This window comes from Aegilops tauschii, chromosome 7 (genome assembly GCF_002575655.3).
Source record: "Aegilops tauschii subsp. strangulata cultivar AL8/78 chromosome 7, Aet v6.0, whole genome shotgun sequence".
NCBI lineage: Eukaryota > Viridiplantae > Streptophyta > Magnoliopsida > Poales > Poaceae > Aegilops > Aegilops tauschii.
The window spans coordinates 111,538,025-111,554,611 of NC_053041.3; the positions used below are offsets into that span (position 1 = coordinate 111,538,025).

General features: G+C 41.4%; 1 protein-coding gene across 9 annotated transcripts; it reads left to right on the forward strand.

The window, feature by feature from the left end:
• Window positions 1-6,853: 6,853 nt before the first annotated feature.
• On the forward strand, window positions 6,854-14,785 carry LOC109764541 (pyrroline-5-carboxylate reductase-like). 9 transcript variants are annotated; one of them, XR_005761800.3, is made up of 10 exons: window positions 6,854-7,513; window positions 7,668-7,716; window positions 7,887-7,978; window positions 8,747-8,847; window positions 10,495-10,606; window positions 10,810-10,871; window positions 12,024-12,227; window positions 12,309-12,401; window positions 12,483-12,584; window positions 12,663-13,062. XR_005761800.3 is itself a non-coding variant. In XM_040394262.2 (7 exons), the coding sequence occupies exons 2-7, from the start codon at window positions 10,586-10,588 to the stop codon at window positions 13,634-13,636; spliced, it is 594 nt and encodes a 197-aa protein (XP_040250196.1). In that variant the 5' UTR covers window positions 9,511-9,968; window positions 10,495-10,585; the 3' UTR covers window positions 13,637-13,863. The 9 variants fall into 9 exon arrangements, 6 of the variants coding, with proteins under 6 accessions (XP_020178930.1, XP_040250197.1, XP_040250195.1 ...); XR_005761801.3 differs by lacking the exons at window positions 10,810-10,871; window positions 12,483-12,584 and adding an exon at window positions 13,524-13,862 and having other exon boundaries at window positions 12,663-12,723; XR_005761799.3 differs by lacking the exon at window positions 10,810-10,871.
• The last annotated feature ends 1,802 nt before the right edge of the window (window positions 14,786-16,587 follow it).

Genomic DNA, 16,587 nt, shown 5'->3' on the forward strand with positions numbered 1-16,587 from the left:
TGATTGCTCCATGCTATATTATCTACTGTTTTGGACATCATTGGGCTTTATTATTCACTTTTATATTATTTTTGGGACTAACCTATTAACCGGAGGCCCAGCCCAGAATTGCAGTTTTTTGCCTATTTCAGAGTTTCGCAGAAAAGGAATACCAAACGGAGTCCAAACAGAATGAAACCTTCGGGAACGTGATTTTTAGGAAGAATGTGATCCGGGAGACTTGGACCCTACGTCAAGAAACAAAAGAGGAGGCCACGAGGTAGGGGGCGAGCCTACCCCCCCCCCATGCGCGCCCTCCACCCTCGTGGGCCCCCTGTTGCTCCACCGACGTACTCCTTCCTCCTATATATACCTACGTACCCCCAATCGATTAGATACGGAGCCAAAAACCTAATTCCACCGCCGCAATCTTCTGTACCCACAAGATCCCATCTTGGGGCCTATTCCGGAGCTCCGCCGGAGGGGGCATCGATCACGGAGGGCTTCTACATCAACACCATAGCCTCTCCGATGAAGTGTGAGTAGTTTGCTTCAGACCTTTGGGTCCATAGTTAGTAGCTAGATGGCTTCTTCTCTCTTTTTGGATCTCAATACAATGTTCTCCCCCTCTCTCGTGGAGATCTATTCGATGTAATCTTCTTTTTGCGGTGTTTTTGTTGAGACCGATCAATTGTGGGTTTATGATCAAGATTATCTATGAACAATATTTGAATCTTCTCTGAATTCTTTTATGTATGATTGGTTATCTTTGCAAGTCTCTTCGAATTATCAGTTTGGTTTGGCCTACTAGATTGATCTTTCTTGCAATGGGAGAAGTGCTTAGCTTTGGGTTAAATCTTGCGGTGTCCTTTCCCAGTGACAGTAGGGGCAGCAAGGCACGTATTGTATTGTTGCCATCGAGGATAACAAGATGGGGTTTTATCATATTGCATGAATTTATCCCTCTACATCATGTCATCTTGCTTAAGTCGTTACTCTGTTTTCATGAACTTAATACTCTAGATGCATGCTGGATAGCGGTCGATGAGTGGAGTAATAGTAGTAGATGCAGGCAGGAGTCGGTCTACTTTGTCTCGGACGTGATGCCTATATACATGATCATACCTAGATATTCTCACAACTATGCTCAATTTTGTCAATTGCTTAACAGTAATTTGTTCACCCACAGTATAATACTTATGCTCCTGAGAGAAGCCACTAGTGAAACCTATGGCCCCCGGGTCTATCTTCATCATATTAATCTTCCAACACTTAGTTATTTCCTTTGCTTTTTACTTTGCTTTTATTTTACTCTGCATCTTTATCATAAAAATACCAAAAATATTATCCTATCATATCTATCAGATCTCACTCTCGTAAGTGACCGTGAAGGGATTGACAACCCCTTATCGCGTTGGTTGCGAGGATTTATTTGTTTTGTGTAGGTGCGAGGGACTCGCGCGTAGCCTCCTACTGGATTGATACCTTGGTTCTCAAAACTGAGGGAAATACTTACGCCACTTTGCTGCATCACCCTTTCCTCTTCAAGGAAAAACCAACGTAGTGCTCAAGAGGTAACAAGAAGGATTTTTGGCACCGTTGCCGGGGAGATCTACGCAAAAGTCAACATACCAAGTACCCATCACAAACCCTTATCTCCCGCATTACATTATTTGCCATTTGCCTCTCGTTTTCCTCTCCCCCACTTCACCCTTGCCGTTTTATTCGCCCTCTCTTTTTCGTTCGCCTCTTTTTCACTTGCTTCTTGTTTGCTCGTGTGTTGGATTGCTTGTTTGTCACGATGGCTCAAGATAATACCAAATTATGTGACTTTACCAATACCAACAATAATTATTTCCTTAGCACTCTGATTGCTCCTCTTACCGATACTGAATCTTGTGAAATCAATGTTGCTTTGTTGAATCTTGTCATGAAAGATCAATTCGCCGGCCTTCCTAGTGAAGATGCCGCTACTCATCTAAATAGCTTCGTTGATTTATGTAATATGCAAAAGAAGAAAGATGTTGATAATGATATTGTTAAATTGAAGCTATTTCCTTTTTCGCTTAGAGATCGTGCTAAAGCTTGGTTTTCGTCTTTGCCTAAAAATAGTATTGATTCATGGAATAAGTGCAAAGATGCTTTTATCTCTAAGTATTTTCCTGCCGCTAAGATCATATCTCTTAGAAACGATATCATGAATTTTAAGCAACTTGATCATGAACATGTTGCACAAGCTTGGGAGAGGATGAAATTAATGATACGTAATTGCCCTACTCATGGTTTGAATCTGTGGATGATTAATTTTTATGCCGGATTGAATTTTGCTTCTAGAAATCTTTTTGATTCTGCCGCGGGAGGCACTTTTATGGAAATCACTTTAGGAGAAGCTACTAAACTCCTAGATAATATTATGGTTAATTATTCTCAATGGCACACTGAAAGATCTACTAATAAAAAAGTGCATGCAATAGAAGAAATTAATGTTTTGAGTGGAAAGATGGATGAACTTATGAAATTATTTGCTACTAAGAGTGTTTCTTCTGATCCTAATGATATGCCTTTGTCTACTTTGATTGAGAATGATAATGAATCTATGGATGTGAATTTTGTTGGTAGGAATAATTTTGGTAACAACGCGTATAGAGGAAACTTTAATCCTAGGCCTTATCCTAGCAATTCCTCTAATAATTATGGTAATTCCTACAACAACTCTTATGGAAATTCTAATAAGATGCCCTCTGAATTTGAGACTAGTGTTAAAGAGTTTATGAATTCACAAAAGAATTTCAATGCTTTGCTTGAAGAGAAATTACTTAAAGTTGATGAATTGGCTAGGAACGTTGATAGAATTTCTCTTGATGTTGATTCTTTAAAGCTTAGATTTATTCCTCCTAAGCATGATATCAATGAGTCTCTCAAAGCATTGATAATTTCCATTGATGAGTGCAAAGAAAGAACCGCTAGGATGCGTGCTAAGAAAGATTGCTTTATTAAAGCGTGTTCTTCAAATTTCTATGAAAATAAAGATGAAGATCTAAAAGTTATTGATGTGTCCCCTATTAAATCTTTGTTTTGCAATATGAATCTTGATAATGATGGGACTGAATATGATCCACCTTTACCTAGAAGGCGTTCCAAATCGGAGTTTTTAGATCTTGATGCTAAAATTGATAAAAGTGGGATTGAAGAAATTAAAACATTAGATGTTAATAAACCCACTATTTTGGATTTCAAGGAATTTAATTATGAAAATTGCTCTTTGATGATTGTATTTCCTTGTTGCAATCTGTGCTAAATTCTCCTCATGCTTATAATCAAAATAAAGCTTTTACCAAACATATCGTTGATGACTTGATGCAATCTTATGAAGAAAAACTTGAGTTGGAAGTTTCTATCCCTAGAAAACTTTATGATGAGTGGGAACCTACTATTAAAATTAAGATTAAAGATCATGAGTTCTATGCTTTATGTGATTTGGGTGCTAGTGTTTCCACTATTCCCAAAACTTTGTGCGATTTGCTACATTTCCGTGATTTTGATGATTGCTCTCTAAACTTGCACCTTGCGGATTCCACTATTAAGAAACCTATGGGAAGAATTAATGATGTTCTTATTGTTGCAAATAGGAACTATGTGCCCGTAGATTTTATCATTCTTGACATAGATTGCAATCCTTCATATCCTATTATTCTTGGTAGACCTTTCCTTAGAACGATTGGTGCAATTATTGATATGAAGGAAGGGAATATTAGATTCCAATTTCCATTAAAGAAAGGCATGGAACACTTCCCTAGGAAGAAAATAAAATTACCATATGAATCTATCATGAGAGCCACTTATGGATTGCCTACCAAAGATGGCAATACCTAGATCTATCCTTGCTTTTATGCCTAGCTAGGGGCGTTAAACAATAGCGCTTGTTGGGAGGCAACCCAATTTTATTTTTTGTTTTTTGTTTTTCTTTGCTTCTGTTTAGGAATAAATAATTGATCTAGCCTCTGGTTAGACGTGTTTTATGTTTTAATTAGTGTTTGTGCCAAGTTAAACCTATAGGATCTTCTTGGATGATAGTTATTTGATCTTGCAGAAATTTCCAGAAAGTTCCTGTTCACGAAAATAATTGTTAAAAATCACCAGAACGTGATAAAATACTGATTCCAATTTATGATGATCGAGAAAAAAATTGTCTAGGCCGTCCTATTTTGGCTGATTGTTTGGAGTTCCAGAAGTTTGCGTTAGTTACAGATTACTACAGACTGTTCCGTTTTTGACAGATTCTGTTTTTCGTGTGTTGTTTGCTTATTTTGATGAATCTATGGCTAGTAAAATAGTTTATAAACCATAGAGAAGTTGGAATACAGTAGGTTTAACACCAATATAAATAAAGAATGATTTCATTACAGTACCTTGAAGTGGTCTTTTGTTTTCTTTCGCTAACGGAGCTCACGAGATTTTCTGTTAAGTTTTGTGTTGTGAAGTTCTCAAGTTTTGGGTTAAAGATTTGATGGATTATGGAACAAGGAGTGGCAAGAGCCTAAGCTTGGGGATGCCCATGGCACCCCCAAGATAATCTAAGGACACCATAAAGCCAAAGCTTGGGGATGCCCCGGAAGGCATCCCCTCTTCCGTCTACTTCAATCGGTAACTTTACTTGGAGCTTAATTTTTATTCACCACATGATATGTGTTTTGCTTGGAGTGTCTTGCATGATTTGAGTATTTTCTTTTTAGTTTACCACAATCATCCTTGCTGTACACACCTTTTGAGAGAGCCATACATGATTTGGAATTTGTTAGAATACTCTATGTGCTTCGCTTATATCTTTTGAGTTATATAGTTTTGCTCTAGTACTTCACTTATATCTTTTAGAGCACGGTGGTGGATTTGTTTTATAAAAACTATTGATATCTCATGCTTCACTTAGATTATTTTGAGAGTCTTAAATAGCATGGTAAATTGCTTAAATAATCCTAATATGCTTGGTATTCAAGATTACTAAAAACTTTCTTATGAGTGTGTTTAATACTAAGAAAAGTTTGATGCTTGATAATTGTTTTGAGATATAAAGATGGTGATATTAGAGTTATGCTAGTTGAGTAGTTGTGAATTTGAGAAATACTTGTGTTAAAGTTTGTGATTGCCGTAGCATGCACGTATGGTGAACCGTTATGTGATGAAGTCGGCGCATGATTTATTTATTGATTGTCTTCCTTATGAGTGGCGGTCGGGGACGAGCGATGGTCTTTTCCTACCAATCTATCCCCCTAGGAGCATGCGTTTAATACTTTGCTTTGATGACTTGTAGATTTTTGCAAGAAGTATATGAGTTCTTTATGACTAATGTTGAGTCCATGGATTATACGCACCCTTCTTCCTTCCACCATTGCTAGCCTCTCTAATACCGTGCACTTTTCGCTGGTATCATACACCCACCATAAACCTTCCTCAAAACAGCCACCATACCTACCTATCATGGAATTTCCATAGCCATTCCGAGATATATTGCCATGCAACTTTCCACCGTTTCATTTATTATGACACGCTCCATCATTGTCATATTGCTTAGCATGATCATGTAGTTGACATCGTATTTGTGGCAAAGCCACCGTTCATAATTCTTTCATACATGTCACTCTTGATTCATTGCATATCCCGGTACACCGCCGGAGGCATTCATATAGAGTCATATTTTGTTCTAAGTATCGAGTTGTAATTGTTGAGTTGTAAGAAAATAAAAGTGTGATGATCTTCATTTTTAGAGCATTGTCCCAAGTGAGGAAAGGATGATGGAGACCATGATTCCTCCACAAGTCGGGATGAGACTCCGGACGAAAAAAAAGAGGCCATAAAAAAAGAGAAAAGGCCCAAAAAAATGAATGAGAGAAAAAGAGAGAAGGGACAATGTTACTATCCTTTTACCACACTTGTGCTTCAAAGTAGCACCATGATCTTCATGATAGAGAGTCTCTCATTTTGTCACTTTCATATACTAGTGGGAATTTTTCATTATAGAACTTGGCTTGTATATTCCAATGATGGGCTTCCTCAAAATGCCCTAGGTCTTCGTGAGCAAGCGAGTTGGATGCACACCCACTTAGTTTCTTTTGTTGAGCTTTCATATACTTATAGCTCTAAGTGCATCTGTTGCATAGAAATCCCTACTCACTCCCATTGATATCTATTGATGGGCATCTCCATAGCCCGTTGATACGCCTAGTTGATGTGAGACTATCTTCTCCTTTTTGTCTTCTCCACAACCACCATTCTATTCCACATAAAGTGCTATGTCCATGGCTCACGCTCATGTATTGCGTGAAGATTGAAAAAGTTTGAGAACGTCAAATACTTTGTGTGGTGAAGATAGAGCATAGCCAGACTATATGATTTTGTAGGGATAACTTTCTTTGGCCATGTTCTTTTGAGAAGACATAATTGCTTTGTTAGTATGCTTGAAGTATTATTATTTTTATGTCAATATTAAAATTTTGTCTTGAATCTTTCGGATCTGAATATCCATACCACAATTAAGAAGAATTACATTCACTACTAGAAAAATGGCTATAGCTAATATGGACATTAATGGCGCACCATGTATGTGGTGCGCCACTGCTATATAGCAGTGGCGCACCAGATATGGGTGCGCCATTAGTGGCCATATTACTAATGGTGCACCTAGTGTGTGGTGCGGCATTACTAGTTTTGTCCTGGCCCCACACCTCTCCCCAGACTTAGCAGTGGCGCACAAGAGGAAAGTGCGTCATTACTAGTTTTAACTAGTAATGGTGCACCAGTAAGAGATGCGCCATTGCTATCTATACGTATGGCGCACCCCCTATCAGTGCACCATTGCTATCACCCCTTATCCCCTCCCTCTAGTCACGTTCTCTCCCCTCCCCTTCCTCCTGACACACCCACCCACCTCCCTCGACTTCGATCTAGATCGGGAAGCCCGGGCCGCCCGCCTCTTCCTCTCCCTCCCGACCACGGCGAGCCACCTTCCACGACTAGCAATCCGAGGAGCTCCGCCTCCCTCTTATTCTCCCCCACCCCCACTGGCGACAGAGGCGAGGTGAAAATTCCCCACGAACCGGAGCGCTTGCCTGCCGATGGAGGTCTCAGCCAGGCTCCGCCCGCCGTCTCCCGCCTCGACGGCGCCGCCCCGCCGTGGCGGAGGGTCCCTGCGGCGGCTGCTCCCTTCGGCCCGGCCCGCCTCCCGAGCGGTCTCCGCCAAGGTGCTTCCCAGTGCGGAGCCTCACCACTCTCCAGTCGCCGCGCCCCTCTCTCCCCTCTCCTCGCAATGGTGGCCGCGCCTCCCCAGCCCACCGCCCCCGCCCCCGCCCCCGCGAGCGGCGGCGACGCGTTCCACATGGGCTTCGTCAGCGTGGGGAACCTGGCCGAGAGCATCGCGCGCGGCGTCGCGGCGTCGGGCGTCCTCCCGGCCTCCGCCGTCCGCACCGCGCCCCACCGCCGCCCCGAGCGCGGCGCCGCCTTCGCCTCCCTTGGCGCCACCATCCTCGCATCCAACGCCCAGGTCGGTCCGCCGGCCTCCTGCTCCTCCCCACATCTGATTCACCCCGCCTTCCCTCACTCCGCTCGAAGCAGCCAAGCATCTCTGTCTATCTGTCACGTGTTCACGCTTGACAGCCACTCCGTATCTCACGTGATGTTTTTCCTTCTAGTCGTAGGTTGTCGACGACAGCGATGTGATCACCATCTCCGTCAAGCCCCAGATTGGTAAGTGTACAAACTCGTATCATTATCCCCTCAAGGCAATCAATCACTGATGCGTTTCTTCTCCAGATAGTATTTGCTTAGTCCCTGAAAGCAATCGCCGACGCCTCAGATTTAACGATTTGGGCTTTTGTTTTGCACGCTTATGAGATTATCCACATATGAAATTGCAGTGAAGCAGGTTCTGGTTGAGCTCAAGCCCTTGTTGTCTGAAGAAAAGCTTCTGGTCTCCATTGCCGCTGGCATCAAAATGAAAGATTTGCAGGTCAGTCAGTGTGCATTCACAGTCTATTCCCTTTAATGATAGAATCTTATGCACATATGCAGTACTATGAAATATCAGAGCTATTCTGGTAAGATTGATAAGTAGGTTGTAGCATTGAAAACATGACAATGCCGGTAGTATTATCAATGGTTCAGTCAGCGCCTCAACAGCGTATGCACTACTTCTGATATTGTTTTTCAGTAGCTTTTTTCTGCACCTTTTTCTTTCAGTTCTTAGTGCTGCTGCCCATGAACACATTTTTTTAATTTGACTATACATTCAAATGAAGCCTTTGTTAAGTATACACTCCAAAATTCAGTTAACAGTAGCCTAACTGAATTTTCTGTTTCTGAATTTATAAACTCACTTTATATTCAGTTTATAAATTAACAGTAGCTTCAAAATTAAGTATCATTCGCATGGATTAACTGCTATTTTATTTTGTGGAGGATAAAGTTCAGATCATGAATAATGGCATTACAAGTGAACTTGGCACAATTACATATGTCCTGAACCTCATAGAATCTGACACTAGCAAGTGTTCATTGGCATGCAAGTACTACTTTTACATTGTCATGACAGGAACAATTAATTTGACATGTATCATTGGTACTGCTAAAACATTTCGTTCATGTTTCAACAAATTTGGTGAAGACCACTTCATATGTATTTTGCATATATGAATTATCTCCTGTTGCTTTCTAAGATGTTAGTTCTTTCAGTTCTAGCCCCCCTATCTTTAATTCCTGGCTGCTGGACTACCTGCAGGACAACGAGTTCATCTGCGGCAGCTATCGCTGTGAGCAGTCCGTCCACGACGCGCTCCGCAGCGTCTTCGCCGGGCACAACGAGATCCTCAACGTCTGGAAGTAAGTCGCCGGCCATCTATTTCCTGATGAATTTTCTTTCTAGCTCAATGTGATCGGATCTGACTAGTACGTTCAGATTTGCTCTTCTTTTCTTTTCAAATAGTACTAGTAGTCTATATTCACTATAACACGACCAAAGTTTAAGGGCAATTAACTGCCGGGAATGATTAAGAAATGGGGGCAATTAACTGCCTGCTAAAATCTATATGCCGGGTAAGGCTTTGTGGGTCATCATATCTGCCGGGAATGTTTAGCTTAAAAGGGAGGCCCAACTGCCGGCCTCTTTACGGTCAGTGTAACTGCCCTGAGCAAATAGGGGCGAAAGGCCTGCCCCAAACCACGTTGGCGGGGAGGATAAAATTTAGGCCCAAAAAAGCGCGCGAGGCACAAGCGGGAGAAGAAAAAAAAGAACTCACTCGAAGCCCACCGTGGCCCTTTTCTTTCCCACTTCTGCCCCTCCCTCTGCATTCTCCATAGCTCAACTGCTGCACTAACAAATCGACGCTGCCAACCCTAGCCACCGCCCCACCTCCCCGCCTAGCGCCGCCGCCGCCGACACCCCCACCTCCCCGCCCAGTGCCGCCGCCGCCACCCCCACCTCCCCGTCCAGCACCGCCGCCGCCACCCCCACCTCCCCGCCCAGCACCGCCGCCGCCGTCAACCCCCACTCCCACATCCCCGCTAGCACCGCCGCCACCATCCACAGCGTCGCCGCCCCTTCATCACCTAGGACGCAGCACAACGCTGTCTCCCCCTCGCAGCGCCAACGCTCCTTCTGTCACACACGCTGCCGCCCAGCGCCATCTCCCCTGCATACCGCATCCAGAGCGCCGTGCCCCGGCATCGATCCCCCATCCACAGCGCCGTGCTCCTGTATCCCCCATCCACTGGTCCACACCCCCAACCAGGGTCGCATTCCCCATCGCCACGTCATTCATGCCTCCGTTGAGCGCCGTACACTCTGCATCCCCTCCCCTGGGGCCTCTTCTGTAGCTTCTTCTCGAGCTGCTGGTCGTTTCCTCTCACCCCTCACAAACCATCAGACAAGGCCACTTGAAGTAGCAGCAGAGTGATCCGCAGCATCACCATCTACCTTTTTTGTGCTCCCTCAAATCTAAAAGGTACAGATCTGGTAGTTTCAGTGATGTAACTTCAAATTATCAAACCTTGTATGTTGAGATATGCAATGAATTTGTTCTGGAGAGGTAGCAAATTTGAGTAGGAGAAGTGATATGAATTTTTTGGTTGTTCTGCAGGGTTATGCATCTAAAGTTTCGAAATTTGTTTGTCATTTTGTTGTGCTGCGATTGTAATGAGTGAGTCCAATAGCTGTGTGTGATAAGTTGATAAAGGTTTTTTATCTTCGGAGTCAAATTGATTATAATTATTCATACTTTTGCTTGTATGCAAAGTCTCCTTGACTACAGGATACAATTTGACAGATATGTTCGAGTTAGTACTTCACAACTATATTATGTAAAGATGACCGCCGTTGTTTTTGAGACTTTAATTTAATACGTATGTCGGTACTTTGCATGAGGCTTTGGTCTGTAGCAACTTATTCAAATTTATGCTGCTGTACATTGAGAACTTGTTCAAATTTAAACTGTTGTTGTACATTGTTAACTATCTTTTGATGCTTTCCAGGATGACCAGCCAAAACTGAATTTGAAAGACAAGTTTTAAGGTCTAGGTTGGCAAGTGAAGAAGTATCAAGCTGCGGCCATCAATACAGGACATGTGCCACTTGCAGATTTTGGTGAGATTCTTGCACATAATTGAAGACTTGATTTGTTTTATGATTGTGTGGTATTGTTTTCCTATATTTCGAATAGCTTGCAATTTGTTTCTATCGTTGCATGGTTTCATTAGACTATATTTTGAGACCCTTGAAGGTTACTTTGGTTTGTAATTATGATTTATAGCCTAATTCATTGATTTGTGTTGGCTTGTGATATTTAGGCAAGGGTTGAAATTTAGTACAATCAAACCATGATGGACAAGAGTTGGATGAATCATGCTAGGTACAACATTAACATGCACACATTTGTCACTTTATATACTATTATCGAAGGGTTATCTTTTGACGAATCAATAATTGTAGGCACACAAAAACGTATATTGAAGGGGTCAAACAATTTATACAATTTGCATTTACCAATTCAGCTAGAGGGAGCAAGATATTATGTCCTTGTAAAATCTGTGTGAACTATGCATGGAAGGAATCTAGTGTTGTCTTTGAGCACTTAGTATGCGATGGGTTCCTGGAAGGGTATAAGAAATGGTTATATCACGGGGAGGGACCGTCATGCCTTCCACAACGGTGTGAGCGTGATGATTTTCAAAATGAAGATGTTGGAAATGAGGACATATTTGAGGTACTTGATGAGATACCAGAAATGCTTGAAGATATAGGACATGAATTTGGTGAAGTTGGGGACGGTGGTGGGAATGATGGTGACCTAAGGGAGGATGGAAGTGATCCAGATATAGAAGCTTTTCACCAATTATTAGATGATGCAGGCCAACAACTTTATCCTGGGTGCACAAGCTTCTCAAAGCTACACTTTGTAGTTAGATTACTCCACACCAAATTTCTTGGGGGTTGGAGTGATAAGAGTTTTAACATATTGCTAGAGCTACTTAATAAGGCCTTTCCAGGGGACTCAACACTTCCTAAGAACTTTCATGAAGCAAAGAAGATGATAAAATGCCTTGGACTAGGTTATGTTAATATACATGCATGTGAGAATGATTGCATATTAGTTCGAAAGCAATATGCAAATGCAGACCAATGCCCTATATGCAAAACATCTCGGTGGAAATCTGAAAAGAAGAGCCTTGATGGGAAACGTGTACACCAAGTACCAAGAAAGGTTCTTCGTTATTTTCCAATAAAGAAGAGGCTTCAGCGGTTGTTCATATCAAAGAAGAGTGCAACAGATGCAAGATGGCATGATGCCACCGAGTTTGCAAATTTTATAGCCACACTAGTTAAAAATAGTGAGATAGTATCACTTGCCAAACCTGACTGGAGGTTGGTTGAGCCAAAACAGAAGCTTTTATTGTGGAATACTTTGAAGCTAACTTCTGTGATGCACATATAAAAAAATTTCTTATGGACTTATGTCTCATTCTCTAATTCATTGTTGAATTTTTGGCAACTTGATAACCAGTTGTACTATGAGGTGGATGAAAGAGTTCAAGACTGGGTCATGGGAAGTGCTGCTAAGAAATGGAGAGATTTCAAGTCAGATTTGAAGGCTTTGTGTTTTCATGAAGAAAAGACCGACGAGGAGCTCCTTGCTGATTGTGATGCTAGAGTTCATGAAGATGACTGGAAATGGCTTATTGACCATTGGAGGACTGATGCAGCTAAGGTATGCTGCAAGATCATTGTCCAGTGTTCATTTTTGAAAAGACCTAACTATTGATCATGATCATTGTTTGTTCTACTTTAGCAACGTAGTGAGATAGGGAAATTAAATCGCCAAGGGATGACCTTGTTTCATACAACTGGCAGCAAGAGTCATGCACGTGTTATCGAAGAAGAGGTACATTTTTGCTACTGTTTCCTACAATTCTTTAACCCATCTAAATATGTGCTGGCTCATAGAATAATAAATTGAATGTAGCATAAGAAGAATGGATACCCCCCACGTAGGGATGAAGCATTTGTTATAACACACACAAGTAAAAAAGGAGTTCCTTCCAATACGGCAGCGGCACAAAAAATTGTATGTACTACATAATAATTACTTTCATATAGTAGAGCCATTTGTAGTGATACTTATTTCTGTGGTTCCTCCTTGTAGAAAGAGCTGGAGAACAAAGCAAATGAACAACCAGAATTGTTAGAGAAAACCATAGAGCAAGGTGATCTTTTTTCGCATGTATTTGGAAAGGAGAGGAATGGGTATGTTCGCTGTATAGGCATGGGGCCAAGTGCATCATATCTACGCATGCCTGGAACTAGAAAATTAAAATCAACAAAGCTCCAAATGGCCGAGGAAGAATGTCGACAAGCTATGGAAGAGGCTGCACTTTTAAGGGAGCGTGTGGAAGCCACCGATCGAAAAATGGACATCGTTATGAATGATATTTGCATGATATTTGCTTCTTAGTTTTCTTTTTGATAAGATGTAGTTCTTCAAACATTTGCACTGCCAACTTGATATATATTATAAAGTTTTGCCTTCCTAATTTTGAATGCCATTGAGGGCCTAAGTTTTGATTTCGCACTGGCCCCTCTTTTATTCTTGGGTATGACCCTGCACACTACATAGAACAAACATGTACAAGAAAACAGAACGGTAGACATCTTGCATTGCCACTGGATTGCTAGTCATTGATCCCTGCCTGCAGTGTTTCAATGTTCCATTTACTTCACAGCAATCAAGAAAAATTATACTACACCAAAGAAGATGGCTATTGTTATATATTTATAGTGATTGGTTACATTGATCTTCCTGGTAATCCATACATAGTGCACAATCTTTTCTTATGAGTACATCCACACATTCTGTCTATGCCTTGTGGAATGCAAAGTACAGGGTGGCACACATGTGTCTCTTTCATTTGGATGTGTCAATTTTCCTTTTGAGCCCATGCAACTTATATGTTTGGAACATGTGTTCTTCCGAGCTGATCTATTTGTTCATTTCTTTTTTTTACAGGTCATCGGCATAATGCCTTTGCAAAGTGCGGTTTGTTTGGTGAGCAAAAAGGATCTTCTGCTGGGATATGTTTACACCTAAAACCAGATTGTATATTTTGTGCTTGTCGATGATGTAATACTTTGACTTATGAACCTACGACTGTACGCATGTGTGCATGTAGACCTGGTGGATGTTGTGCTTTTGGCTGTCCTGTTACTGGACTTGTATGCCTATGTGTGCATGTAGGCACACATAATGGATCTTTGTGCTAGCTTTTGGTTGTCCTGGACTAATGAACCTATGTATGGATGATGAATTGCTCATAATTAGTCTATGCACACGTATTATCTCTAAAGTGTGATACTATCTTTATTACTCTATATGCATGTGTGTTTTATATATAGATGGCACAAATTGGACTGGAGATAAATCATATATAGTTGTTGAAATACATGTATACAATATGGGAGATTCTGTGTGGTCGCAGTGAAGAAAAATACAGGCAGACTGACTGCCGGGAAATCTTCCATCTGCCCTCAATTGTCAGCCCGCCGGGGAAAAGCTATACGCCGGTAATACTGACAACTGCCGGTAATGGTAAGAACATGAAGGGCAGAGCGTCTGTCGGGGTTTACCGTAACTGCCGGGAAATTGTTTCCCCGACAGGACTTTCAAGGGCGGTTTGTATCTGCCGGCAAAAGGGTTTCCCGGCAGATGCTCTGCCTCCTATGGCTTGTTTTCCCGGCAGATGTAATGACCTCTATTTTTTGGTCATGGTATAGTGATTCCAGCTGTGCGACTACCTGTAGCCACTTGAACCGATGAGAATTCTTCAAGCCTACCTATAGCCACTTGAACTGATGTCTATCTCAGATCTGCTCATCTAAAAAATCCAAGTGGAGTAGTATACTGGTAGTATAGTATAATAATATTATCAAAAGGTAAATGCCCTGATTATATTCGTCGAAAGTGGGCTCCTATCAAAATTCATTTCCATTATATTCTTACTCATACAATATTCACACCATGTAATTATGGAAATATATGCTCATATCTAGTTCTACATAAAAAATGACAGTATTGACATGTTATAAATAGTTTGTTTGTCTTTCTGTTTATTTTGTTACATTTTGCAGGGATAAAGTGAAGAAAAAGAAGAAAAGATTACTAGAAGATTAGTTTTAGGATTTTCTTTTATTTCCTTGCAATTTTCCTTTTATTGGATACTTGTAAAGACATTGTAATATTCTTACTATAATAAAAATTATGATTCTATTTCATTTTTTGTTTTTAAATTATTTTTCCTTATAGATTGTTTTCTATAAATTTGGATTTTTTGTTTTCCAAATACATTACTAGTGCCGCATTTAAGCCCTTATTAGTGGCGCACCTTCCATTATTACTAGTGGCGCACCTATAAGGCTATTAGTGGTGTACCTGGAGGGAATACCAGTGGAGCACCTAAGGGTTAGTAGTGGCGCACCATGTGGTGCGCCACTGGTATTTGGATTACTAATGGCGCATCAAAGGTGCGCCATTACTAACAATTACTAGTGGCGTGTTAATAGTGGCGCATCTATAGTGCGCCATTAATAGCAAAAACCGGTGCGCCACTAACAGCCTTTTTTCTAGTAGTGATTGAAATTATGCTAAGTAGCACTCCGCATCAAAAATTCTGTTTTTTATCATTTAACTACTCGAGGACGAGCAGGAATTAAGCTTGGGGATGCTTGATACGTCTCCAACGTATCTATAATTTTTTATTGCTCCATGCTATATTATCTACTATTTTGGATATTATTGGGCTTTATTATTCACTTTTATATTATTTTTGGGACTAACCTATTAACCGGAGGCCCAGCCCAGAATTGCTGTTTTTTGCCTATTTCAGAGTTTCGCAGAAAATGAATACCAAACGGAGTCCAAGCGGAATGAAACCTTCGGGAACGTGATTTATAGGAAGAATATGATCCGGGAGACTTGGACCCTACGTCAAGAAACAAAAGAGGAGGCCACGAGGTAGGGGGCGCGCCTAACCCCTCCCCCCCCCAGGTGCGCCCTCCACCCTCGTGGGCCCCCTATTGCTCCACCAACGTACTCCTTCCTTGTATATATACCTACATACCCCCAATCGATCAGATACGGAGCCAAAAAACCTAATTCCACCGCCGCAACCTTCTGTACGCACGAGATCCCATCTTGGGGCCTGTTCCGGAGCTCCGCCGGAGGGGGCATCGATCACAGAGGGCTTCTACATCAACAACGTAGCCTCTCTGATGAAGTGTGAGTAGTTTGCTTCAGACCTTCGGGTCCATAGTTAGTAGCTAGATGGCTTCTTCTCTCTTTTATGATCTCAATACAATGTTCTCCCCCTCTCTCGTGGAGATCTAATCGATATAATCTTCTTTTTGCGGTGTGTTTGTTGAGACCGATGAATTGTGGGTTTATGATCAAGATTATCTACGAACAATATTTGAATCTTCTCTGAATTCTTTTATGTATGATTGGTTATCTTTGCAAGTCTCTTCGAATTATCAGTTTGGTTTGGCCTACTAGATTGATCTTTCTTGCAATGGGAGAAGTGCTTAGCTTTGGGTTCAATCTTGCGGTGTCCTTTCCCAGTGACAGTAGGGGCAGCAAGGCACGTATTGTATTGTTGCCATCGAGGATAACAAGATGGGGTTTTTATCATATTGCATGAATTTATCGCTCTACATCATGGCATCTTGCTTAAGGCGTTACTCTGTTTTCATGAACTTAATACTCTAGATGCATGCTGGATAGCGGTCGATGAGTGAAGTAATAGTAGTAGATGCAGGCAGGAGTCGGTCTACTTGTCTCGGACGTGATGCCTATATACATGATCATACCTAGATATTCTCATAACTATGCTCAATTCTGTCAATTGCTTAACAATAATTTGTTCACCCACCGTAAAATACTTATGCTCTTGAGAGAAGCCACTAGTGAAACCTATGGCCCCCGGGTCTATCTTCATCATATTAATCTTCCAACACTTAGTTATTTCATTTGCTTTTTACTTTGCTTTTATTTTACTTTGCATCTTTATCATAAAAATACC